Source organism: Cyclopterus lumpus, chromosome 9, assembly GCF_009769545.1.
Source record: "Cyclopterus lumpus isolate fCycLum1 chromosome 9, fCycLum1.pri, whole genome shotgun sequence".
Taxonomy (NCBI): domain Eukaryota; kingdom Metazoa; phylum Chordata; class Actinopteri; order Perciformes; family Cyclopteridae; genus Cyclopterus; species Cyclopterus lumpus.
Genome location: NC_046974.1, coordinates 7,584,365 through 7,612,309, shown reverse-complemented (window position 1 = coordinate 7,612,309; position 27,945 = coordinate 7,584,365). Strand labels below are relative to the sequence as shown.

At 42.8% G+C, this 27,945-nt stretch overlaps 2 protein-coding genes across 8 annotated transcripts in view; one reads left to right on the top strand and one right to left on the bottom strand.

Moving 5' to 3' along the window:
- Positions 1-145: 145 nt before the first annotated feature.
- Positions 146-22,928, bottom strand: gak (cyclin G associated kinase). 7 transcript variants are annotated; one of them, XM_034541464.1, is made up of 30 exons: positions 22,558-22,928; positions 17,608-17,669; positions 17,266-17,325; positions 16,257-16,371; positions 15,593-15,735; positions 15,232-15,357; positions 14,246-14,335; positions 13,822-13,957; positions 13,206-13,318; positions 11,532-11,610; positions 10,427-10,577; positions 9,391-9,399; positions 7,922-7,971; positions 7,598-7,746; positions 7,229-7,351; positions 6,939-7,072; positions 6,645-6,839; positions 6,430-6,547; positions 6,267-6,346; positions 5,893-6,086; positions 5,540-5,716; positions 5,158-5,324; positions 4,757-5,000; positions 4,505-4,678; positions 4,135-4,272; positions 3,967-4,053; positions 3,585-3,824; positions 3,214-3,362; positions 2,658-2,834; positions 146-2,529 (listed from the first exon to the last, which is right to left on the bottom strand). In XM_034541464.1, exons 1-30 carry the CDS (start codon positions 22,697-22,699, stop codon positions 2,428-2,430), a joined length of 3,924 nt encoding a protein of 1,307 aa, XP_034397355.1. In that variant the 5' UTR covers positions 22,700-22,928; the 3' UTR covers positions 146-2,427. The 7 variants fall into 7 exon arrangements, with proteins under 7 accessions (XP_034397355.1, XP_034397357.1, XP_034397359.1 ...); XM_034541466.1 differs by having other exon boundaries at positions 5,540-5,701; XM_034541468.1 differs by having other exon boundaries at positions 10,427-10,544.
- A 3,579-nt stretch (positions 22,929-26,507) lies between these two features.
- aacs (acetoacetyl-CoA synthetase) overlaps positions 26,508-27,945 on the top strand; it is a 31,550-nt gene continuing 30,112 nt past the window's right edge. Inside the window, exons 1-2 of the mRNA XM_034541472.1 lie at positions 26,508-26,845; positions 27,390-27,493. Of these exons, the coding sequence (XP_034397363.1) occupies positions 26,707-26,845; positions 27,390-27,493 (243 nt within the window). The 5' untranslated portion in view covers positions 26,508-26,706. The remainder of the gene's footprint in view (positions 26,846-27,389; positions 27,494-27,945) is intronic.

Sequence of the window (27,945 nt, the reverse complement as noted above, 5' to 3'; positions counted from 1 at the left end):
TTTCTACCACTTAAAGATAAGTCCAGTTATTTTGAAATACATTCCTTTGATAATATTGTCTAATTTACCTTAGCAAGGAGTAAAGATGTTAACGTGAAGCCCCTTTGAATCCTTCAAAATAAAACACAATAAAACACCAAAAATATCTGCCTCAAATCAAAAGGTTTTTTAATTTGTTTTTGCATTGAAATCTACATTCATATTATTATGATGTAATTTGGTGCAGAAAACACTGCTGATGTGTGGTTTTGCAATCCTCCCTCTTTATACTATGATACTGCCAGAGAATTTTAAGCATCACTTTATTAATTTTTTTTCTTACTTAGGTTTACTGGCCCCTCGTGTTGGAATTTTAACTAAATGCAAAACAGAAGCGAGAGGACATAAAAGAAGAAGAAAAAAAAGACAGATTGAAGAGACAAATAAACAACACCTAATGAGGGGATATTTTTGTAAAAGCAAATTGGTAATTATAAATGCTTTGGAATGAAAACAGCAACAAAGAGCCTCACTGTGATCAACCCAACTTTCACTCAAAACATTCCTCTTATATATTATCTGAACATTTTCACTTGTGCCATCAATATGCATGAATACATGTCATTATAACCTGCAACCCTCCCCCCCCCCAAAAAAAACATAATAAATAAGAAAACGGGTGATTTGATTGGTCCATGAGGTAAAATGTAAAATAAAAAAAGTGGAAAGATTAGTTTGAAGCGTGGGAGAGGCGGAAAATAATTAAATTAAGAAATAAAAGATTGTGATTGCAGACAAGGAAAGCATGATGTCCAACAAAGTTTCATTATCTTCCCCCAAAGAAACACACGCATACACACAAGCATTCACACAGTCGATAACACATCAATAACCCCTGCTGTAATCTTAACAAAGCCACTTGATGGATGATAATATTTTTTATATTTACACTGAAGTGATGATTTACTGACAAAAGCGCAAAGTTTGGAATGAACACCCCCCAAAAAAATAACACACACACAAAAAAAAAACACAAGAAAGAGTAAAACTAAGCGTTGTATTCTCTTTTCATTCCTTCAATTTGTAATCTCCTCCTATGCACCGACGTAAAAATGTCCACTGAACTAGACGCTGAGGGGGTGGGGCTTATAGAGACAAAGGGGAGGGGTTAATGACTGATGATGGAGCAGTGTGAGCGCTGCCGTCCAGCGTAATCAGGCCGGTAGACTAGTTATGCTTCTGCTACTAGAAAAAGAAAGAAAGAGCACTTCAATAAAAGAGCGCCCGCCCCTTTGGACTACCCTGGTTTGAAAATCAAACACACCGACCCACTGTTGGTTGGAGGTTTGGTGTGGGAGAGCATGCAGTTAGCTACACAGTATAGCCGAGTGGGTGGAATTAAAAGAGCACTTCAAAAACAACAGACGGCCCGCTCAGGTTTATATGGGGCATCAAAACCAGTTCAGCTCCTTTGTCAGAAGTCAGAAGCTTGGGATGCAGGTTTAAACATCAATCTGAGGAGTGTGTGTGTGTGTGTGTGTGTGCTTGTGCGTGTGCGTGTGTGTGTGTGCGTGTGAGTAGCAGGAACTGTAACGGTAGAAGCAGCACTAGTAGTGTTCAGCAGGCAATAGTCTTGTCTTTCTGAAGTGGAAATGGTCTACAACAAACCCAACCGTTGACCCAAAAAGGTGCAGCAGTAGCACTCCAAATAATTAATGGGTATTATCAACAGATATATATCTTCAAAATCCTCGGGGAGATTTTAAGGGAAGATTCTTTTTTTTTTTGTGTCCATCGGTTGCTGTGGCTGGTTTACTCTATGATTCATCTGCAACATTCACTATTCTTTGAGGCAACGAAGCTTAAAAACAATACTTCCAGATCGTCTGGCATGCTGAAAAAATGTACAGCTATGTTCAGTCAGCAAAATGACTGGTTGTTTTGTGCCAGGCACAGACAAATGTTACCAGCATTGTATTTGTGTGGGGTCATGGAATATTTTTATCCGAATACCACCGTCAAAGATAATCGGCGTATCAATCAGTTATTCTAATTTCTTTTCCCATTCTGTCTCCTTCATGTGATTGTCACCCATCCTTCCCTCCAGATGTTTGCAGCACCACTCAGGCAGTTGTACAGGTAGGCAGTGAGTTTAAGAACTATCACATTGTTTATTTTACTGGCTGTTTATGAACCAGTGAGGAAGTTCCCCCAGCAGCCGGACAATGAGGCAAAAAGGTCTTCTTCCTTGTAGAAACAGAAGAAAGTAAAAGGAGGGAGTGAAGGGAATGGTAGAGAGGACACCTCTCAGAGGCTAAGGCCCAATGTGGGCTCAGTCCTGTCCAATCTGGAACCAGTCTAACCCCTGTTTGGTTAGGCCAAATCCAGTCCGTTCCGGTCCGGTCTGGTTTGGTCTGGTCTGGTTTAGCTGGGATCCAGACCAGGGTTTTAGAAGAGTGCTTTGGAACCCTGGTTCTCGAACTCTGACCAGGCGTCGTTCAATTCCATGAAGATCATCTTCGCGTAATGTTCATAAGGCTGGTCTGTTGCCTGTGTGTGTGGGGGGGGGGGGGGGGAAATAGAAGAGAGGAGAGGAGAGAACACGTTTGCCAATTAATAAATAATAAAAAGGACAGTTAAGATGAAGGGTTGCAATATTTGTAATTGTTATCCTGTACCTTATCCGGGTGGACGATCAGCACAGCCTTCCTGTAGTACTTCTTCACCTGGTCAGGTGACACCAAGTCAGCCATGCCCACAGGCCTCCAGCGGGTTTCCCCCTCCCACAGCACAGTGTTCAGAGTCGACAGCAGCGCTCGGATGTTGCGCTCCTTCCCCTCGATCCAGTCCAAGATCTGCAGCATGACAAATTAAATAAACCGCATGAATAAAAAAGGCACAAACATCGATCAGCTCCGAGTATCACCTGCCAAAAGGTGCCGTGTTGGTCTATCTAAAAAGACAGGACCGACGGATACGGGGACTCAATCCCAATTCTTTTAGAGTAAAATCGTCTGGTGAATAAAACAGTGGACAAAGACGATTTCGTGAGTAATTAAAAACTTTAATCACATTTTCCCCGTTATCTATACCAGGTTGTTTCGAAAAGCACTGGCCCGAGGGCACCTCAGTGGTGGGGATGCCGGAAAGGCAAGCACTGCTCTTTCACTTTCCATATTTCATCCACTGAAGAATGCGTTTCTCAGCGCTTTGCACATGCATTTAGTTTGTTACCTGTAATTTAAGTGGATCGATGTCTTTCGTGAGCTCCTGTCTCCTCATTTCAGCGATGGTCCTTGGTCCCTTCCTATCAGGCCGAGAGGCAAAGCCCTGAGTTGACAGCAGGTCCTCAAAATCATCCACCTTGACCTTCGGCTTGGGGCCTGCGTCACAACACAGCACACAGGAAGGAAGTCTCAATTCAATTCTCAAGTAGAGTTTGCACCACGATACAGAACAGAGAATCAATACGATACCGTCCATAAATATTACAAACGAATCACATTTCTGTCAGCTGTATTTGAGTAATAACTGGAAAATCAAACATTAGACAAGATCCCCAACTCCTGAAACTAATCCTGCCCCCTCTACTCAATGCTGCTTACCGAAACCAGGCCCACGAGCTCCTCTTTCCTCTCTCCCACCGATGACACTAGTGAAGTTGAGGTTGTAGTTGGGTTTGGTGGGCAGCGCGCCTGCAGACTGCGAGGCAGAGGAGGCTTTAGGTGCCGTCCCGGGTCCCGATCCGGCCATCCAAGCTTTGCTCTGGGCTGAGGTGGGTCTTCCGGCCTGCCAGGGCTGGCCTTGAGGTTTAGCAGAGGAGGATGAAGCTTTTGCGGAGGAACCTGCAAAAACATGAATGAAAGATAGTAAATTGAGATTCAATCATAGATTTACGAGCTCATAAGTGTATATGTTTCTCTCTTTTAAGGGCATTTTCCCCTTTTAGATCACTGCACACAGTGGATATCTGAGCAAGTCTCTTACCTGGTAAATTGGAACCCAGGTTTCCGAGGTCAGCAAAGGGATCAAAGGTCTGAGACTTGGCCTTCGACAATGATGCAACGCCGGGAGCTACAGACAGTCAAAATATGTGAGTACAAAACTGACCACTCATATTTCCAGTCAGCCCTACATTTCAGTTCCCTCGCTCACCTGTGTTGGTGTAGCTGGGTTTGCTGGCGGTGGCGCTCATGCTAGCCGTGGTGCCAGCTGCCCAGCTGTCCCATCCTCCCAGCAGGTCCGGTTGGCTGGCTGATGATGTCATCTTAGGGACATTATTCACTAGTTTATCTGGCAGGGCAAAAATCATCCAAGTAAGTTTAGTTTGCAATATAGAAGGTGGAATGTAACACCTACATTTGTGGTAATGAAGAATGGGTTGTCCAACAAATTCGAGATAACTTGATGATGCTGTTTGTTATCACTCATCAAATCTCCTCAAAGCAGACTGAGATGTGTTGATGGAGCAGAGGGACGTTTGGGACATAACGCGGAGTGGTGTCAAAGCAGCAGATGTACTTACTGAGGTTGAAGAGGCTTGTGTTTGAAGCAGGAGCAGGGTTACTGTGAGCTGAACTATCAGAACCCAACAGGTCTCCAAACAGGTCCGGTCCAGAGTCCTGCCGAGATGAACCCACAGTGGCGTCAACGCCGGAGCCGGACGCCATGCCAAATGGATCAAACAGGTCGCCCATGGCTGCAGATAGAGGGAGAATAATGCATCAGGGATAACTTAAACAACAATGCAGTCAGCAAATTAAGCCCCTGTGCTTACATTTTGAGTCTGATGTGGCCGGCCCACTGAAGAACAAGTCGTCCTGCACTGCTCCTGTCTGACCAGCAGGGGGCGCAAACAGGTCGTTGAGGAGGTCGCTGTTGCTGGATGCCGGTTTCAGTCCTCCCTGCACTCCTTGATGAGGAGCAGAGGAGGAGGTTGAGGACATGGAAGGGTCAGCGTTCAACCCCAGGAGGTCAGCTGTGTCCCCGAGAGGCGATTCCTGGGCTGCAGGAGGGGAGCTCTGGAAGGAAAAAGGGACACCAAGAACAGAGAAGAAAAGATAATGGAACGCTGGAGGAACAAAGTAATTCCTACTTCATAAAACTCAGGGTGCATTATAAAAAGGAAGTTATAATGTATTGGTATAATCAAACATCCAACTCCATCACTTTCCGCACCTGGAAGTCAGCATCAAACAGTGGTTCGCTGGGGTCACGTGACAGTGGCTCCCCACCTGGGGCGGAATAAGAGTAGGACTCTCCATCCGATTGATCACTTAGGTCCTCCGGGTCATTCATGGATCCCCCTCCTTGACTGTCTGAGGCATCCTGAGCGCCACTCACATCTACAAATGCAAGAAGCTGGTCAGTGGAAGTTTTAAGGCACTTTATCAGGAGGATTTTATGGTTTGAATCTTGTCTGGGAAAATGTACGCAGGAAAGTAGCCCTGTCCCTTTCGTTGAAACGGATAATACGGGCAATAACTGGAACACTAAGGCTGTACGGGGCGAAATCGAGATGATTTTCACGAGTATTATCGCAACACCACAAGTAGAGTACCTTCCCAATCCAGTGTCTGGAAAAAGTTGTTGGCGTTGCCATCGGTGCTCACAGGGGATTCTGGTTCTGTCGCATTAGAGACTTCTGGGGTCTGAGCCGGCTGGGGCGACTCAGAGTCATAAAATGCAGAGGAACCTGGCTGACGAGGCAGCTCGGGCTTACCTGTAGCGAGTAAGGCTTTAAGTTTAGTTTAAGGTGTGAATTAGGAAAAGAAAAAATAAGAAAAACATACATTCAGTGGGCTTGAAGGCGGAAAAGAAAGAACGATGTCCGATATATACGTGAACTGAGAAACAGATGGATGGAGAAGCGTAACACTCCTAACCTGGCTTCCACAAAGAAATGTCACTTACCAAATTTGCTGAGGATCTCTTGCTGCTCGTCACGAGAGGAGAAAAGGATTTTGGGGTTGAGGCCCTTGGTTTGAAAGCCCTCCCAGGGAGGGGTTTTGCTGCTGGGTCTGTCTCTGGGTTCCACCTCGATGTCTAAGTTGACCTGGAACAAGTCCGGGTACTTCTCCTGGATGTCACAGGCATCCAGGTCATACCTGGCAGGACAACAAATGGATTGGAAACAGGAACAGGAAAGTGCATTTCAAGAGTTAATTAGAAAATAAGAAATCTGATGTAGTTGATATTATTGAACAGGCAATAAGAAATGTGACTCTTTGGGCGACAATGATCTTGTTCAGTCGAAAGCATCGACTTTCTAAAAGACGTGTACATACTTGGCAAACTTGACAGTGGTCGCATTTCTGGGGACGAAGCCTGTGTGGAACTGGATCTGAAACATCTTCATGGATGCCATCTGGAACACATCGTTAGAGTTGAAAATAAGCTTCTATTTGTCAATAATGTGCTGACGTGTGTTGCACTCGTGCATGTGTGTACTTTGGCCTGCAGACGCCCTCCCAGTGTAGATCTGGCATGGTAGATCACCACCAGTACATCTCCCTGGACCGTCACATTGAGGGGAATCTCCGCTTTTCCATCCTCCATCTTGAAATCCCTGGAAAGAGCGAGCGAGCCGATGATAAATAGAAATTGTTTTTACTCCTTTGACTTCAGAAAAGCTGAACGTCATTCTCGAGCGTGTATGAACCTACTTCATCTTGTCGTACTCCTGCGACGTGGTGAGGACTCTCTCGTCTCCAACGTAAACCTCGCAGAACGGCCGGCAGCCGGCGCGCTGCTTGTTGAACATCGGCACGGGTGTCATGACGATGGAGTGAATGATTATGGGCTTGCTGTGGGGGACGATGGGCTCCTCTGCCATCATGTCGCACATATACTCCATATACCTGCAACAATTAAAAACGCGAGATCAGGCTCCTGTATTCTCAGCTCTTGTAAAGCCGGGGACATGTTGGGGTCGTTGAGGATCTCTCCCAGGATTCTACCTCTTGTGTGAGGGTGCTATGCCAGGCGGGCAGCGTTTCATTGAGAACATGTAGACGGCAGCCTCCGCTGTGGTGAAAAGGCGACAGAAACACAGGAAGGAGCAAACTGCCACCGCCGACGCTGCCCTGCCGTCCTGCAGAGACAAAAGGGGGCGGCAACAATTAAGGATATTGCAGGTGTCATCCTCCTCCTCATCATCTCCTAGAGTTGTTGTGACATCTCCCCATCGGAGCATGCATGAAGGGCCAAGTCATCTTCGGCATCTCGCAGGTGGTTAGAGATTACTTACCAGACAGTGCACTATGCAGATGTTCCTCTGGTCTTGTTTGAGCCAGAGATGCATGTTCTTACACACACTGTAGAGACTGCGGAGGTTAGGGGCACGGCGCACTTGCCAGTTACACTCTGAAACCTGCAAACACGCACACAAAGACACCCCCCTGAATACAACGGGAACCTTGTGTAGGCCGCACACAAGTGAAAGGATAAAGCCATTACTGTGGCAATAATAAACCCAGCTATTATAGTGACACTGTGACAGAATCCACTCAGAGCAATGACATACCCAGACTGAGACAAGGGAATCCCACAGATATGCATCTATCCACCAAATAGGTGCTTGCACTAACACACACACACACACACACACACTTCGTACCCTGTTGTGGAACCGAGAAGGCCTGTAGGATCGTTTGGAGAGGTTGTAGACAGCATAGTGGCCAGCATGACGTGAATCCAGGAACAGACGGACGTCCTCAATGTTGTTCTTTATCGCCGACTCCACCCCCTCTGCTGGGAAAGACATGACTACACAAACAGACACACACATGTATATATGTAACTATTATATCAATGTTTTATCCTTTTCTAAAAAGAAATATTTTCATTGTGTAGTATAAAATAATGACTTGATTGACAACGTTATGAAGTAAGAGAGGGTTCAAAATGTAGAATTACGTTTTATGAAGGGTATTATGCCTACCTGCTATTCTGGAGGTGATGTATGAAATATCTAGGTCCCCTTTGGCGTAGCTGGAAGAGGAAATACAAGTGCACTTATGTAAAGGAGTAGATATAGGGAGGAAAAACACAATTCACAACAAGAAATTAAAAAAAAATTAACAGCTTGATAACGCAAACTGGTTCAGAAACCAAAAAAAGCGTTGTATTATTTACGGTATACTGATATAACTGTTGCTATTCGATGCCTGAATGGGCAACTCTACCAGAGTTACCGCACAGTACAGATTTTCAAACCTACTGTAGTGACAGCTGTCCCACAATCATGCAGATTAGACCCAAAAGTTCCCTCAGTTTTTAAATGTAGCACATGCATCTGGCAGACGCTTGCTGGCGCATGGGAATACCTCTCGGAGGATCATTGCTGCCAATAGCTCCTTGGTGTTAAGTATTACTGGCAGTTAATTGATGTAGAAAGTAGGCTACATATACAGCAAAATAAATCATATTGGGACAATGACAACAGAAAAAAACAACGCCAAATGATTCCCACTGAATATTAAATATGAGTACACACAAACAACCTGTAGGCCAAGCAAGGAAATTAATCCGTCTATGCTGATGACACTCAACTGTATCTGTATGGTGTCAGGACAGACAGGCGATGCTGGTTCAGACACTTATTGCTGCAAATGGTGATTTTGTTAGCAGTGGAATATTACATTTAATGACCAGACACTCAATCATTCAAACAGTCATTCACATAAACAAAAGTGATTCTCAACCAGAAGAACATCTGGAGCTTAAATAGATTAATGTTAAATTGGACATGGTAATGGATGAACATAATGGAGGCATCGAGGAGTTAGTTGAGTTTACCCAGCAGGGCAAGAGGTTACATCGGACTAAAAAAGGTTGGGAACCATCAAAATAGACCTTTGGAGGATGATGTCTGCTTGAAAACAGCTATAAGTTTTTAAAAAAACACTTTTGTTGTTACAAACTATATGATCGATATGACAAGGTGCTGCCTTTTAATAGACCACAAACCTTTAAAAGGGATGTTGCAGTTGCCCTGCTTTCTGGCATTTAACTTCATAAAGAATTGTTTTGCATTGATGCAGTTGGTATAATGCACCTCTCAAGCAGAAGGTTATCATTGCTCCACCAGCATCTGGCCCATTCATTTCCTGTACCAAGCATGGAGGACATGTTCCACTGGCTTCGTCAGTGAGCGATATCTCTTTCCAATCACCCAGCGCTGCCATTCACTCTTCTAATGATACTCTTCTCTCCATTCACGTCACGCTCTGCATTCACTCAACGGAATTATTGTATGTGTGATGTTAGGATCAGCAAGCTGTGACGGCGGACACGGCACAGCAAAAGGCTTAGTCTGGTTTTTTTTTTCTTCCTCTAAAAATCAAACACAAACTACTGGAGCACACAGAGCGACGCATGAGTTAACGCACTTCACCGACCCATATTTACCTTGGGTTGCTAGGCGATGGACACATAGTGGGGACCATGAGGGATTGGGATAGAGAAAAGAAACAACAAAAAAAATAAACAAAACTACCAAACAAATGGAACAAACCAATGAAAGAATAATCAAATGAAAGGTCAAATGTTATGGGATGTGGATGGAGCGGCTTTTTAAAAAGGAACACTTTGCTTGTTCTCAACTCTTTTATACAGACAATAACAGAGGCTGTCTCTCAACAATCATTCTCAATGATGATGTCATTGTCGCAGCAAAGGGCACCTTGATTAATCCCACCATCCACTGACTAACTCGCATGCCAGTGGTTGGTCTCAGAACAAAGAGCGATTAAAAAAAGAAAGAAAAAGGATTGTCATTTTCTGGGAGGGTCACAACTAAAAAGTCCTCCGAGAGCCGAGAAGCAAAATGTTCCTTTAAAAAAAGAAGAAAAAAAAAAAAAAATCTGGGAGCAGGGAAGGTATGAGCATGATTGATTATGGAGACAATTTACAGGTGTGCCAACATCTACATTTACTTTAGATTAATGCAACTGTGATGTAACATGATAATTGGCAAACAGTATTGTTGAAAAAGAAAACGTTATGCCATTTAGTGGATGTCAATATAACAAATTCCAAACCACGAGTGCATATTTTAAATACAATAAATTTAAATTCTATAGACAGCTGATGATTTCCCCCGCTCCCTCCAGCATCAAATTTCAAAAGATGATTGCCGATGCAAATGTGGTGGTGGGATTTATTTCCGTTAAATAAGTAACACATAATAACTGACGGTAGCCCGTGTAAAATGAGAACAAGTTCAACCGCGTGCTCAGTCAACTCCCAAAAAAGGTAACGTGAACATATTGTGAATCATGAGATCAATTCAGCGACACGTGTCAGGTTATGTGATCAAAAGCCCATCGAGTGCCAACTGATCTGTAATGATGTGAACGACTACATGAAAGGTTAAGACTGAAAAGGTGTCAAAATGGGTAAATACAACAGTGATAATCACGATAACAAGGTTGGAGCACCCTACCTGGCTACTGACTGGATGACCTTAGAGGAAGTGTCCTTTATGTTGGTCAGGAAGCGCTCCGTTCCGCCCCTTAAGATATCCATGAGGCCGCTGCCCGACTGATCAGGATCGTATACGCCTACAGGCATCATGGGGGGGGGAAGAGAGAATGCTGAAATGACAGATTTCCAGACTTTGTCATAGCACTGACAATCTTTGCATGAAACAGTGGGCACATTTGCATTTCTTTTATTAAAATCAAATGAATGGACCTGAAAAGATCGGTTTACCAAGCTAGAATAAATGACTGCCTAGGAGGTAAATGCGTTGGATAAAAATCACTTGCTTTCAGCTGTGGTGAAGCTGCCAGATGTTGAGATACAAGATAAAAAAGGCAGATGCCTCAACATTATGTATCGCTCAGATCTGATAGTATGGATGGATAGGAGGACCGGAGCCACTCCTCAAGGAAAATAGCAAACATATTCGGGCCTTTTGACAGATGGTTGACTGGACATGCAGAAATCCTCTTAATGGATTGTAGTCGATGTATAGTTATTATCCTATTAGTGGAGTGGAGATTCAAAAAAATAATAATAATAATTTTATAGTTCAGCTCGTGCTCAGAATAATTCAGATATCCTAATAATATAATTAGCTATTTATAGAGCCTGCATACTTTAATCTGCTTCAGAAATCCCCAACAATCTGTAACACACATGAGGATCATGGCGCTGACATACTGACCCCGTTGGAGCTTTATTAGTTTGGGTGGTCATCGGTGAATTAACCAGATTGCTTATGTGTAAAATATGGGTGCTGTTTGGGTGGGTGTGTGTGTGTGTGTGGATATATGTGGAGGTTAGAAGTTAAGTGTGTTGCTAAGCCACACCTCAGAAGAACAATTTCAAAAACATCTGCATGGCTGTTTCTAAGTAATAAAGTGTAGTTATTTTTGACTGTCTTAGATTGCAGCAGATGGATATGCCAAAAGGTTGCTTCTGGGTTTATTGGTGGTCCTTCAGCAAATCAATGACTTGTTGACTTCAATGACAACTATAAAAACAGACTAACTCGGTCCCAAACCCAGAGAGAGCCTCGCACCGTCATGCAAACAAACAGTTACCTGAATTGTTCTGGACAATGTGGATATGCATGGGCGGCTGGGCTCCGTTGTTGCCAAAACCTCCGTTCTGCTCCAGCAGCTGCAGACATTCATAGCCGTCATACACCGGGCGCCAACAGTGGTACGCACTCAACATTGTCACAGGCAAGTCAACACAATGAGGACTAGGTTGACAACAAGAAACAGCCAGCCCTTGAGGATTTGCCTCAGATGTTCAAAACAGAACTTCCATAGAAATGCAAAAAAAAAAATAGAATAGGATGAATAGAAAAAGAGCGTCAATCAAATCCTGAGTGTATCCCAAAATGAATAATCACTAGTTCAAAAAAAGAATTTCAAAAAGAAGCACAATCGTAAAACACTTTCCATATTTCAGGCGTGCTGAATAAATTATTTTTCAGACGTAAAACAGGAGCGCCTGGGTCTGCGTTAAAGCAGCCAGACGGCGTCTCGCCCTCCCCTCAGAGATGCCTTCCGTGTTTCACTCCCATGTCTGCTCTCCCTCCTCTCGGCTCCATCTTACGGTCTGCCTCTCCATACGTCTGCACTGAGAAGCAGCAGGGGGGAGGAGGAGGAGGAGGAGGAGGAGGAGGATTATAGTCTCCTTATGTCCAGCAGGGAAACCCCTTCTTAAGCCTAATCAGATCAGCAATCGCCAAATCTGCCTCCACTATGCACACATTTAGTGACCTTATCAGGATTCAGCTTGGTGAGAAATTAGTTGGAATACAGAAGAACTCCGTGCTTCACTTTACTCATTCATTCAGAGCGATGGCATGAACGTGTGTGTCTGATAAATATGATTCAGAATACATGCACTGGCTCATCTATAGATTAGGCCATGTGTACATTGCACACCAGAAAGATGGAAGAATCACTGCAAACCTGGAAATCTGCTTTCCATACTGTTAAATCACAACTGTGGCTGCGGATTTTGCGTTAAGTAGCAGGATTTTGTGTTTAAGAATCATTAGAGGCTGCGGCTGCTTAGTCTGTCGTGAACAGCCACCATGCTTTTCTATTCCAAAACCGTGGCTGTAATCTTAAATCTGATTATGCAGAATTAGCTACTGTGGGTGAGAGAAAGAAAAAAAACACAAACCACTGTTTAGCTTTACAAGTCACTCCCAAAAACACTACTGAAGTGTTGGTATCCCTTCATGCTTGTTTTCTTGTTTTCAGCTACACAGATTTTTCACCTCTCTGTCTCTTTGGGCCATGCCAGCTGGGAAGAGAGGAGCCTAGGAAAGAGAATACAGCCTCCTTTGAGCCCGCCACTGTGTGTGTGTGTGTGTGTGTGTGTGTGTGTGTGTGTCGCATGCAAGACTGAGCAAGTGCAAGAGCAATTTGAGAGTGCGCACACACACACACACACACACACACACACACAAACTGTGGTCGGCCTGTCAATGGCCTCTTCACAGGCTGAGATTGTGTCCCAGCCAATCAACTTGTTTACTCCAAAACACACTTGGTGAAAGTTGTCACCTCCTCAAAGCTTCTTTTGAAGAGCTCAATAGCACCACGAACAGTGTCGGAGCCGCACAGCAGGGTAAAGGCCTCTGTGCCAATGATGGCAGAACAACTTGATGGTGGAAAAAATATTTTACTGGTCAGACATCACTCAAATCTTAGTGCGGCAACAGCCCTGAACACAACCACGCACACACCCACCTCGGTAATGGGGGACTTGGGGTTGACGTTGCGTGCTGCTGCTATCTCCTGGAGCTGGTTCACCAACTCTGTAATGGACAGACGCTCCTCTGGGTTCACCTTCAACATGGAACCTGGAGAGGAAGAGGAGGAGGATTCAGTGGAAAAAGGAGGAAATGTTAAAAAATCTGAGGAGACAGTTGAAGACAATGACAATAACATTCATGAACAAGACAACAGATATCTAATTTACTCTTAAAGAGGGAGATCAAAGATGTATATGACTAATCACTAAGTCATTAAATCACACACACACAGCAATCAATGTGAATAATGAAAACAAACTAAAATTTAAATAATTCTGATGTTGAAGTTAATTAGTATCTATGTTTTTGTGCCACTGTTTGCAGAGAATATACCGATATGCCTTTTCCAGCAGGTGGTGCTGTTTAACCTGACTGCATTAGCCGGAACAAGGTACTGGTGGTGCTCGTCATGGCGTTATACATGAACGTTATGTTTAAAAAGGTGCCATCCCAAACGGTGACTTGTGGGCGAGAGGAGGAGAGAGAAATCGAGGGATGGAAGAAGAAAGGGGGCAGGCAGAAAGTAGAAGGCATAGACTGGAGGTACATACGTATGAGGTTGTGATACACAGTGTACTTGACGTCGTTCTGAGGGATGGAGTATTTTCCGTTGACGATTTGCAGCTTGGCCCCCTCTTCGAACGGGTGCTGCTTGAAACACAACAGGTAGAGGATGCATCCCAGGGCCTGCATTGGAAATGATGAAGACAAACACAAACTCTCAAGCCACCATTATTAATGAACAGAAAAGAAAGCGAAGCGTGAAGTAGACAAAACACTGTCGGAAGACAACCTGTTGTGTCAAAACAACGACGGGAGAAAAGACTAATGCCTAATGTAAGTTAGCTTTGAGCTCTTTCTCTTTTCTTTTTTTTTTTAACCGAACAGAAATTGCCACGTTTTGATCTTTGATTGTCGTCTTGGATGATCTGTGACATTGTGGGGACACACATTAAAAAAGGTACAAGCACTGACCCAGATGTCCTGCTTCTCATTGATGGGGAAGTTGGAGTAGAGATCGATCATCTCTGGCGTTCGGTACGCTGGAGTGGTGTTCCTTGTGATCTACAAGACAAAGAAAACATACTAAAAACAGCAGTTGGACCACTGTGGGGTCCTGCAGTAGATACAGCCAGAGCCAATTATCCAGCTAGGCTCACTTCCTGCCTCAGGCATCTTTTTTTTAACTAAATGTATTAATTTTGAAAAGCTTTGGATCACCTGATTTATTTATTTTATATGAAAAAGAAACCCCGTCATATGTTCCCATACAGACAAGCTAAGCATGCTTTCTAAAAATGTTCACCTCAATATTTCCATCATAAAAAGCTCTGAAAACAGGTGCCGGGTACATTATTACATTTAGAAACATGCATACTGAGGTCATCTGTGGCAAAGTGTGTTTGTGTGTGTGTGTTCATGAAATAAATATAATTAACTTGATTGATCGGTGCTTCCTGAACCTCAAGCTGTTAATTCAATCAAAGGTTCCTGGTTTCCGTCTGTGTTGTCACTGATCCGCCGTAAATAATCAATCTGTTTGTTCCCCCTTTCAATTGAAGAACTGACTTGTGGAGAAAATATGACACAATATGATGCACTCCAGGAAAACTACGAGTGCCTCAACAAAAAAAATGTTGTGTGAAATGTTCATGCCTTTCACCTTTTGTCTGAAGCATATATATTGTACATGTATCTGTATACAATATATATGTATATTCAACAACTGATGTGACACAAATAATCTTGTAGAAATCAGGACCATAAAATACTCAAGAGTATACATATTTGTGATAATGTAGTCCAAATTAACTTGACATATATTTGGTCTATGTATATAAAACTTTATTGAAGACCATTTAATTATTATACGAAAGAACAAGACTGTTCTGTATAAGAAGTGCCCTGTTGAGCTGACCCGTGACTGATGTTTGAGAGTGTGTGTGTGTGTGTGTGTGTACCTCATCCTCCACCATGGACCTCTTCTGTGCCGACCAGCTGTAGTCGGGGTAATGCGACACCGTGGTGGAGCTGCCAAAGTCACAGAGCTTGATGGTGCCCTGGTTACTAATCAAAAGGTTCTCAATCTGCAACATATCAAGTACGCAGAGAGCTTGCATGTTAATCAATACACATTTAATTACCAGTTAGTAATCTGAACAGCCCCTAATTTACGGTACCGTAAATTCGGCTTTAAATTGCAGTATCTTCTTTGTTTGATACAGAGTACAGTCTAAACCGAGTAGTTATGAAGATATTGTGGATACGTCATCATTTGACACATCATTCATTCATTCATCCAACTGCCAAGGACCAACAGACCTTGAGGTCCCGGTGTATGATTGGCGGCTTCTGTTTGTGCATGTGCTGCACGGCGCGGCACGACTGGTAGAAGATTTTCAGCACAGTGTCACATGACAGGAGAGCCCTCTGCTCCACCCGCTTTATAAAGTCCACCAGCTGACCTGAGGCACAAAACAGAGAAATTAAATGAAAAGGCCATCCGTCAAAAGGGAGAGCAACACCTGTCACAACACAGATGCCTTATTATTCTAATTTTATCTGCCGATTGTATATTGTCAGATTAATTTGGGATACTATGGGACTAAAAAAAGTGAATGAGATAAGAGAAAAGGGGCTTCACACTCATCCTATAAATGAATCAATAATGTCGATACATCTTTTTCATGGGGAAGTAAGGTTGCCTTATTAAAGCTGGAATGACAACAAAGTCCGTTGTAAATGAACAGTCAGACTGAGCCGAAAGGAAGTAGAGCAGGAAGCAGAAAGGCTGCAGGCAGGAAACCGTTTCGTCACGAGTGCATTTTCAGAGTGTCTAGGGAATGGACCCGACGGGTCCTGGACTTGGTTTGATGTATGAATTAGCACCGATTAAAATCACGAGGAAGTAAACAAATATAGAGGAAGAAGACACTTTCATTTATTTATTTTTTTAAGTGCGAAAAAAGAAAGAAAGTGCAGTTACCTTTACACAACTCGGTGAGGATCAAGAACTCGGCCTGTCCGGTGTCAGACTCTTCCTTACTGATGGAAGCCGCGGAGCAGAACTGGACCATGTTGGGGTGACCCGACAGCTTTTTCTAGAGAGCAAGCAGGTCAAGGTCCATACGGCATCAAGCATGACTTCAGGTCAGTCAACCACCCCCTTTGGCGTATGATGAAGTAAACAAGTGAGTTTAAATCATGGTCATCACGGCCTTTGTTATGTGCCACAATTTAAACTGACCTACTCTGCCATCCACTTTGATGCAGAGCCTCAAAGGAGACGTTGTTTTTCTAAAAGGTGCCCTCTAGGTTGCTGGTCAACCAGTGTCAACAGGGAGACATTATTATGGTTGGCTGATTCCACGGTGACTTCAGACTCCCTTTTTCTGCCTCATCGGCAACGTTAAACATTAGTTCCAAAAACACAAAATGTTGCAATGTACTGGGAGCACAGTGCTGCTTCGTCTACCAAAAGGCCGGTGCCTTCACAATGTGCTACACAGCATAAAACCACCATTGTGCAACAGTAGAAGACGTGTCCCAGCATTTATTTATGCTGCTGTGCTTTTCTTTTCTACATTGTTTTACTTCCCTTCACTGACTGATCTCATTGATTAAAAAAACGGTCACTCCGTGAAATAAACCCCCTCCAGTGACATTGAAGGAAAGTGGATGCTTCGGTGGTTTGACATTTAGTTATGAACACGTGACGAGCTATAAAGCACAGAATCGCACAACGCCAGGCCGTCTGTGTTTATGAAACCACAATGTTATTATAAGGATAAACCCTGTAAATATATATTAGTTCCTGTGTTGTGCATTCTGAGATCTGCGATGTCGTAATGACGGCGTACGACCGTGAGAAGCCTCGGGAAGCGACGGGGGACAGATTAACTCGCCTTTGTCACACGTCGCTCTCTGCTGTGTGCGAAAACAGAACGGCTCCATATTGATCATCAGAAAAACGGTCTGGAAATGATAAAGGATACCATGAAGCAGACTTCCTGTATGATTTCTTTGTTCTTCTCTTCCTCGTTGGACAGCAGCCTCTGAAACAAAAGCGCACACACGGACCATTTTTTTTGTGGGAATGCACCGATACCGATGTTGGATATCAGGCTAAGTGACGACGGGGCCGATCTGTTCAATTCAATTCTATGCGTTTATACTAAATACATTATATACTGGAATTTATATTCATATTGAAGTTTTGATTTGTCCAATTCTGGCACCCGACTCCATAAGTAGTCGGATCGGTGCATCCCTAGTTTGTTGTTGTTGTTGTTCTGTGATCAGGTGATCCCTTAATAGGACATACACCTTTATCTTACCTTGAGGGCATAGTCTCTACAACTGCTCATGTCCTGGGCTTCATACACAAAAGCAAATCCACCTGAGAAAACAGAAACAGAGGGCAGGCAGGAAGTCATTACATGTACAGGAATAGTCCATGCACGCTGAAAATTATGCATAATCGTCATTCGCAAAAGCGCGACGTATCGCGGCAATTGTGCGACACAGAGCAGAATGTGTCGTTATTCATTTTAACGTAGCTTCGGTCTCAAAGGAATGTCAACTTTTCTGATTTATTCTGGTGTGACTGGTGGACTCCGATGTGTGTGACTGGCTGTATGGTTCTAAGGTGCATTCAAGTACCGGGACAAATGTGAGTAAGTGATTTTTTTTGGGTATTTTATGGCAATGCTCTGTAACATCACTAAGAGCAGTTAATAAACACAACGACAACAAAACACAAAAGGCACCACAAATTAAAAAGGGAAGACATCGAATAGCTATTTTTTTTAAACTGTGCTTAAGTGCTCAGTAAATGGCCCATTATTGCACCTTAGGTTGTCACATGAGTCAGTTGTAAGGGGATTGACTTATGATCATAAACATCAGGTGTAGGTGGAGATAACGGTGGCATGATGTCACACATTAGTCTCATTCCGTAGGATGCCGGACCATTTAGATTTCTCTTATGACCGCAGAGAGCCCTAAATCCTCCAGCAACGCTCATAAAAGTTTTAACCTGCAAGCTGCCGAACACAACAACCTCAGACTTATCCGTTGGCCATTGAGCGGCCACAGTGCCTTGCTCCAGAACAAGACAACACTAGCAACCTCTAATGTCATGAGCTCACTCCTCTAACCTCCGGGCCGCCGCTAAAGCCCACCAATAAAAGAGGCACGGTGTGGGCCCCTTTCACAGCAGCTACTTTCAAATGTACTTGCAGGGAAAACACAAAAGGTGTAAATAACAACATGAATTATGGTCCAGTTCCATTTAGATGAACCAGGGCCTTGGTATTGTGCCTGCCGTCTCAATGGAAGGGCATGTTAGGGAGGTAGCCGAATCAGTTTGGCCTGCCAGGGCGCTCGCTGACCTTTCACAGAGAAACTGGTAAGTGACGAGCTGTACACTGCTTCAATATTCAAATGATGACATTAACTATGATACATAATCGGAACAATTGTATACGTCGGTACATCACAATTTATTTCTCGAGATGGCTCGTCTTTTATTTCAAGATCTAAAAAGCCACCTTCCGGTTTTCTTAACTTTTTTGGTTCATCGAGTGTGGCTGTGTATGTCTATGTATTTAGCAAGTCACAGTCCAAACAGGGCCGGGGCCGGGGGGGGGGGGTTACCAGAGCGATGAGTAAATCAACTACCAAGCTTGCTTTGCTCTGTGAAAACTTAAATGGGCACGCTTAAGATTCTAATCTTTAAAGCTTTATTTACACAGAGAAGATTCTTCAGGCGGGTCGACTGGCTTTTTTATCTTATTTGTTTTAACCTCATCTGGGATTCAAAGCCAGCAGCCCGATGCTCATGCACCCATATTTCATAAGGGGACAACACTGGTTTTATTGCATTTCTTAAGTGCACGGCCCCACTTTCCCTCATTACAAACACTCGGCACGAAGCGCAACCAGAACAGGACTTGTTGTCTTTTACAGCAACACGTACGAGCCACGCCGGTGACTTTCAGAATACACAGCCGTCCCCGCTGCGGGGGTCACATGTCTTCCTCTGTCTTGTGCTAGCATGGGGCGTGGCTGAAAACTAAAAGGATCCATTTCCTTTGCTCCCATCCAGTCCAAAAAAGAAGAAAAAAAATACGGAAAATGTTTTTTTTATACATATATCATAACGAAACTTATTCAATCTTGCTCGGGCACATTCTTTGTAGGCGTTTTAAATAATGACAGGAATAAATGAGGAATGAGACACAGCGTATCCACTGTGGCTCTGAATAAAGAGACCTCTCTCGTCTTCCGTTTCACCTGCACAGAGGGAGACGCCAACAGAGGAAAGAACAGCAAGGTGCTCCAAACCACCTGTTTAGTTATGCGCGGAGGTTACTCTCTGCCTCACTAACCTGAGGAATACAGAGAATGTGGTTGCTCAATGCAACGATGACGATGACGATGATCACCACTTGCATGGTGACATTTTTTTACACCAGCAACACATCCGATTGGTTGCTTAAATTGACCCAACAGCATTGTGGGGCTGCACAAACAGACTCTTTGAAGTGGAAGAGAGCTTGCATGAGTGTGGCCTATCTGCCCGAGTGGCTGATTCAGGAGACAGACAAACTAGTCATGGTCCTAAAAAAAACTAGAACCATCTGGTAACAGCCAGCCATTGTGTTCGCTCTCCAAAGATCTCGTTGAGGGGAAAAGCCACAAAGACACCTTTTCAAAGGGGCAGGATGAGAGTTTGAAAAGGGTTAAAGGATTGGAGTAAAATGATCTGGCGTTTTACCATTGGCTTAGATTTCAAAACTCTCGTACCTCTCCGTTAACCTCTCGTCAACCAACTCTTGCAGCCGAGGATGTTCAATCACAACACGGTGACCATACTGTTGATCAGAGGGGAATTATTGCTGAAACAAAATCAGCTGATGGTATATCTACAGAAAGCTAGGCAACAACAATTTTCAGTTACAGCTAAAATGTAAAGCATTAACTAAACATCTCTCCGTTGATATCATTCTAAGTTGAATAATGGGATTGTGGGCATGGGGTTTTCAGACATTTTAAAGATGTTATTTGATGCTTTTGCAGCCTTTACTGTGATATTTTTTTCAATCCGCTGTTATAGTTTTTATACCACATGCATAGCTATATCTAAAAGAAAAGGCATTGTTTTCTACACATACATTTAGACTACAGTTGGGACAGAATACCCTCAGAATGAGTCAGAGAGTTGCAAAAAGTGGACATGGAAGTGGGTACTTTGAGCTGCAAAAGGAAAAACGGTTTCAAAGCGGTGATGAAGCAATCTGTCAGAATCAGTCAGCAAGTTCCAAGTAAGGTGGACAGAGACGGCGAGGAGACGTCCAACTTCTTCAATGTCTATCTGATTTGTGTTTCACTTGTTCCTCCAACAACATTAGCTGAAAAGCTAACAGTTAATGGAAAGGACCAATTCAAAATGAGTGCCACAAAACCTTGTTTTAAGGGTTTCAAAAAAATTATTATTCACCTTTTACTTTTTTGTTTTGTAGGAATTTCATGATAATAAAAAGTGAAGCAAGTTTGCCGGCCGAATCACTGAAGCCAGACAATGGACGAGTTCAACTGTGACTTGCTGGTCTGACCGCACTGAAAACTCTAATGAATCCGAACAATAACTTACTTATTTTCGGCCTAACTGCAATGTCCAAAAAAATAAATGTGGCTAAATCAATTACAATTTGTAGGTTTAATCTAGTTTAACCGGTATTTTTTAAACAGACTACACCAAATAGACTCTACCAGACACTACTGCAGGTAAGTAAACATGCATGATGGTAGAAGAGATATAACACATATTAACACCAATTGTTCCTAAATTAGTATTTCCTTAGAATGTTACAGCATAGGATGATTTGATAGTCAAATTGTATTTGTGTGATTCATTTAATATAATATATTAAATACAATACAGCTTCAACTTGCCATAGTAAATATTCTAAATAATAATAATAATAATAATAAAGAATATAAAAATATAATTTATTGATTTGAGATTGCTTTTAACTGGCAAACTTAAAAGTACCATGCAAACAAAAAGCTTGCAGATGCAGACCTTCGAGAACCAAATTAGAAATGAGGTTTCATCGAGTTTCATCATCAACGCATTTCATCTGTCGCAGCCTTACAGCCAGAAAGAAGCACATAAAGAAAAGCTCAAAACGGTGCATTAAGGCAAGTATACGTGCCGGCTCCCAACCAATCTCTCCCTGGATGACACAAGAAAGAACTCAGTAAAGCTCTGCAGGTGCTTAGATGTGTCTGTTTTTGTCCAAAAGGACTCTCAAACACAACCGGTTAAACAGTGGCGTACGGTAGTTGTAACGCACACTAAATGTACTAGTTATGAAGCACACACCATGTATTGGCCCCCAAAATAGAGACTTGACATTGATGAAAAATCAACACACATCAGCCAGAAATCAATACCAAAGAAAATAAGAAAGAAAATCCTACAATTGTTTATTTCTAATTTAAGCAGAATAAGAAAACAATTGTGTTATAGATTGCTAAAGACTATTTTAATCTCCGCCCCCACCCCCAAAAAAAAGTGAAAACCATGACCGAGCTGGAGTTGCCTTTCCTTTCGTTTGTGGTAACACAATCAATAAAAGGCATCAAATTAAAAAGACTATACAAGCCCTTCGAATAGACATGAGTATTTAACCATCACTTACACATGCTATATTGCTGTTATTCTTTCAATCATCCCCCCCACGGGCCCCAATGCCACCGCACTGTCTGCTCACACAGACGCAGCTACGGGGAAGCCGTTTTGGCAACAACAACAATAACAACAACATCATCACGGACATGTCCACTGTGCCACGACGTGCCTTCCTGCCCGCTGGCCCCTGTTCTAGCATTTATCTCTCGAGTCGGACGTCCGTCGCCTGCCGGAGAAAGAAGATGAGGTCCGAGGTGGGCTGCGAGACGCCAGTGAACTAAACGGTGGGCTTTGGGAGTTGGTGGACAAGTCCAACGCAGCTGGTGTCGAGACCACGGACCACCGTCACCCACAGGCCGTTGACCGCTCGCTAGAGCCGCGAGAGCCTCACTGGCCAGCCGGTGTTTACGTGGTGCCTCGCAGCTCCGCAGTTAGGGACCTTATTGTCATTGACTACCAGTTGAAGTGTCACCCCGGCGCTAGCCTGTTAGCTAGCTCGGTTAGCTAGCGTACCGAGCCGCGCCAGACCTTTCTCTCTCTCTCTCTCTCTCTCTCTTTATCTATCGACGCTTTTTCTCGTGCTCACCTTCCGCGATCACCCTCTTGATCCGCAGTTTCATGTCACCGAGCTCCACGACCTGTCCGACGAAGTCGTTCTGGTCCCGGCCGGCCGCTCCGGACAAGCCGGGCCCGGCTAGGAAATCCAGTGCCGACTGGAACAGGGACATTTTGTATCCAGCGCCCTGCTTCAGACTCACAGGGGTCCGGGTGCGGGGGAATGCGCCGTACAGTCCCGGCAGACTCCGCAGAAAAAGCCCCCGGTGACGGTTTGCTCTGCCCTAAAGGCTTTTAATCGGTTGATGTTAGCATGTCACTGGAAGCAAACATCCTCTTCCTGCTGCTAGGCTGATGAGGCCGCCACCATCGATAGTGCTGACTTCCGTGAAGGGTGATGACGTTGAGGCACGATTAAGTCATGTGATGTAGGGAGGGGGGGGACAAAAAAAAGTTAGGACACAAAAAAAATAAAAGGATGCTCCGTCTCTTCCAGTGTAGAACTGAAGACCTGTCGCAACGCATTCGAGTCCACGCTAAGGTCGATGTGTAAACTGTATGAACAAAAGTTATTTTGTCATAATGTTATGAAAGCACGTAGAAACCTAAATGCATCATGCAGTCAGTAAACAGTTGACAATGTGTGTTCAAATAATTGTGAGTGCCTAAAGAAGTAGGCCGACCTGGTATTTCTTCCTCTGATTGCAGAGGGTACAATATGCATTTATGGCACATTTACTACAACAATTAATTCATGTTTTTTATTTTTTATTTTATTCATATTTTGGTTTCAAACTTTATAACATTCTTCATATTGCAGACAAATAAAAATAACGGTAGGGCCTACTCTACTATCATATCTATAGATTCTCACACGTATTATTGCAGTTCACATATTGTGGACTAGTCCGCCATCTCCTGGATACATATCTGTCAAATAGAGCCTCCTCCACGCACAGTGGCATTCAGGTAGTACAGCAGTGAATGTTTGAATGAATCACCATGTTTGGATAATGAATATTTAAATGTGAGGTCTCTGACAAACCCTGTCAACTTTTTTTTTTTTAACATACAAATCATTTGTGTTGCCTTATCAAGCTTTTAAGTATATTTTAGATCATGTCCCCACTGAAAAATCCAATATCTTCTCTTATCCATGCATGCCTAAGCTAGAAAAAAAATACATTAAAGAAAGTCGCAGAAAGATTTGACATTTTACTGAGAATGAGGTGAAGAGAAGCATGCAAGCACATTGAGGAGTACCCAAATATACAAATAGTCTGGTTGACAACCACATAAATAAAAGAATACATATGTCAAATATGAATACAACAATATTGTGGTTGAAAGTAATTGCAAAATGTGTAAACTGTGCTGTAAACAGGGATGCAGTAATATGCATAATGAGTGTGAAAACAGTATAAAAGTAGGCTACATAAAGGTTAAGGAGCTCAGGAGCATCAATGATGGTGGAAAAAATCGTCCTGACACTGAGAAGGCTAATTCATTGTAAAGCTTAAGGTTCACTGTGGGTCCGTCTAAGATTGTAAAAAAAAAAAAAAACAGGCATCTGCCTGTAGTATTAAAATCAATAAGAGATATACTTGTCCATCATTTGCGAAAGTGTGCGGCAAAATGCAACATATTGCGAAATATAATGCAGGAATGACATTATGCATGAGTCAGTTACACGTTTAAAATTACAGGGTCAAAAGAGCAGGCATTGGGAAATAATTCCATGATGAAATATAATGTCAGATGTTTGTTACAAAATCCTTGTTACAAAAATTATCTTTTTCATTCCAGGTCAACTTCAATGTCAGTTCAATGCACTGCTTTTGGCATACGATTCATTGGCATTCATTCTGATTGATAACATTAATTTGAACCTTTCTAAATGGTCCTCACAGTGCACCAGCCATATATTCAGTTCATTTGTATGTCTGGGCAACATATAAATAATCCCACCCACCCATTAGTGGCATCATCATATCCTACATTATTTCCTATGTGTTGGCTACAATGGTTTAATCAAGGTCTTACCACAAAAAGCATAGTCAAAACATGTGTGGTTTCAAGGTGAATGTACCATATTATGACATATAATGACTCGGCAAAACTAAGGAGACGCAGTGTGATTTGGCAGCATTCATCTGACCCACATATTTGCTTGATCATGGCCACCGTTTTTGCAATCTGGACTCTGGGTCCTAGACAGAGGAGACATTGTAATAATTCAAGAGCTCTGTAAATGAAATGTACATTTAACAGTGAATGAGCATGATCATGTTCATTGTTTGTGTGTATTATTGAAACTACTACATATTTCAAATGCAGCTAGCTTGCTAGGTTTAAAACATTTTTTTTTTTTGTTAATGCTTTTGTTATCACAAAAACCTTCTCTCATGCTTTTATGTGCTGGTGGCATTTCAGTTTAGCCTGCATTCAATGGATGCATTTCCATATGCACTCGGTTGATGACTGAACAATGCAGGGCACTGGGGATTGTCATGGTGCTTGAGCGAGACTATAATACCTTATTTTCACAAATTGTAATTTTGTTTAAAAAAGTGTGCAAAGACTTTAGTTTTCTGATCGTGAAATTGCCTAAAGTAAAATAAGTTTGGGCATACAGAAATACAAACTAGACAAGACTAGACAGAACATGGCTTAAAAGAAGGGTTGGAATCATTGCATCAAAGTTGAGATGTCATCGCCAGACGATGGGGAGGGTCGTTCTTCCCCTTCATTAATTGGGCACACCCCTAAATGCTCCTGCCTTATTACTCTCTGATTGGCTTATATGCCTCTTTTGAAGCCTCAGATCCAGCTTGCCATTGACCAAACGACAGGCCAGTCCAACGCTGATGATACGCCCCCCACATAGACCGATCCGTCGGCTGATGTGGAACCAGTTCGCTGAGGACCAATCAAAATCCTTTATTTTGACAGGCAGGTTTCCCGCGTGCACGAGACTCGCATGTTCAACTCTACTGCGCGTTCCCGTCAGGGTGATGTTCAAGATTTCTATGGTGTTTCGCGACGGTCTTTGTGCGTGGTCAAATTATTTTAAAATGCACAAAATTAATAATTTTTTCTAAAAAAGCAATTGCATTCATACTGGCAAGTATAGGGTTACATATTTCAGAGGCATATTTCACAGACAGGCAGGGTGAGGTTGTGGAATAATTTGCATATTTACTGATAGATTCAATGAGATAACTAAACAAACAAGAGATAAGTAAAGTTCCTGAGCAAATGGCCTCACATTTCACCATTTAACAACACTTTCTTCTTCCAAAATATCTAGATTTTCTTTCTAAAGTTTGACAATATGAAATGGTTGAAATATGAAGTCATAAAGTTCCACTATTTATAATAACATTTTGGCAGGAAAGGTTGTTGGTCTCAAGGGTTTGAATACACACCTATGATATTTTACTATCTGTAATTCATTTTCATATGCTGGATGTCTTATATTTGATAGACAGTGTGAAACAAATGTATCTCATGCTTTGTTGGGTGCAAGCTTTTCCATATCATTGGTCTCAATCAATCAAACTCATTTAATCACCTAACATATTCACTTAATCTCACATATCAGGTCAAGATTAGGGGTTGACATATTGATAGTATAATGTTCAAATAATACGCGTGAATATAGCTATCTACACTGAAGATTGTGAGACAGATCTTGCAGATTACTGTAATCATTAGTATATGCTTGGAAACAATCTTCAGATCCTTTTAAATTATACTTTTATTCTCAGTTAGGGAACTATTCAGAATCATAATCCGTGTCATTGTATTATTAGTGTAACAAGCTTAGTGTAAAAACATTAGTGTAAAAATATAGATATACATACAAGTCATTGGACACTTAATTTTTTTCTGTGCAACGTTATATATTGAACACTTGCGTTCTTGAACCCAGCTCGCTCTGCTACGTCATGACGCCAGGGCGTGGCCTGTCAGTTTTCCCTGGCAGCCCCACGCTTGTCTTTGACAGAGAGCCTTGGGAGCTGTCGCGCGCTGTAAGTCCCCAGCCATTCAAACTAAGTAGCCAGCCGGTGATCTAATTTAACCTCAACACGAGCCCTTAGCTCAGGGACGGCTAGCTCCAGCGAGGCCCGAGCGGTGACCGGCGTTTGCCAGCGGACGAAAAGGACGGAAGGCAAAGATGTCTAAAGACTCCGAAGGGAAGAGCGAGAAAATTATGGACGTGGAGAGCAAGGTGTTGTGGTACCCGGACTCCAAGAGGAACACGCAGATGGACAAGTTCAGGATACAGGTCAACGGGGACTACGGAGCTAATCTCGGTGAGTGGAGACGAGGGAGGAGGATGGAGGAAGACAGACGAGGACCCAGAGAGAGAGAGAGAGAGACAGTTATATTTGTATGTTTTTTTGTTTCTTTATTTTGAGCTACACTGCCACCCTATAAAGCAGTGTGCATTGCTTCTAGCTAGCTTCGGTGTGTAATTGGGTAGGGTATTCAAAGGTGTAGGGCCTTACTGAACCAAAATCTCTCCCCTCTTCTTCAAGTTAAAAAAAATATATATTTTCAACCAGTCATATTTATTTTAAGTGTTCAGTATGTATTGACTTGGTAAGTTATCAAAGCAGCCGATAACAACCTTTGCTTGAAATCAGCGCTTCAAACATTTGGTAGTCAGGATTTCCCAAGGGATGCAATGTAAATCTCTTCTTGTTTTGTTTTATAGGTACTTGTACTAATGTCTGGCCTTTTCTTGTATTTAGCCATCTGTATCAACGTGACCTCATATGCTTGAACTCACAGTCACACCTGTAAACTAATTGTTTGTTATAAATCTGTAGTAATCGTCGATTCTCTGTCTTCTAGTCAACTACAATGAGCTGTACCAGTGGTCGGTGGACAGTTATTCAGATTTCTGGGCAGAAGTGTGGCGCTTTTGCGGCGTCGTCAGCTCCAAGCCATATGAAGAGGTGAGTCCAACCTCTGCTGCTATGGAGAATCTTTTTAAATATAATATTGCCAATAAATACGTTTTTTTGTGTTTGAAATGGCTGGCACAGTAGAGAAACTCTCCATAAATATTTAATGCATGACCAGTAACCAGTTTTCCTTTTCCTTTTTGGGTGGTTATTTTAACTGCATTCTTGTGGTTCTTCAGTACATTACCTCCTTTATTCAATTCAATTCAGTTTATTTTGTATAGCCCAATATCACAAATTACAAGTTTGCCTCAGAGGGCTTTACAATCTGTACACATATGACATCCCTGTCCCAGGACCTCACATCGGATCAGGAAAAACTCCTCAAAAATAACCTTTCACAGGGAATAAAGGGAAGAAACCTTCAGGAGAGCAACAGAGGAGGATCCCTCTCCCCGGATGGACAGATGCAATAGATGTCATGAGTACAGAATGAACAGAGT

Excerpts from the sequence above, each read along its gene's own strand:
- gak (XM_034541464.1), bottom strand. The coding sequence starts at position 22,699 with ATGTCCCTGTTCCAGTCGGCACTGGATTTCCTAGCCGGGCCCGGCTTG. Across the intron at positions 11,611-13,205 it reads CCAAGTCCCCCATTACCGAG|CTGCTGGAGCAGAACGGAGG; the intron begins GTGGGTGTGTGC and ends GAATGTCTGCAG. Across the intron at positions 6,840-6,938 it reads ATAGCACCCTCACACAAGAG|GTATATGGAGTATATGTGCG; the intron begins GTAGAATCCTGG and ends TAATTGTTGCAG.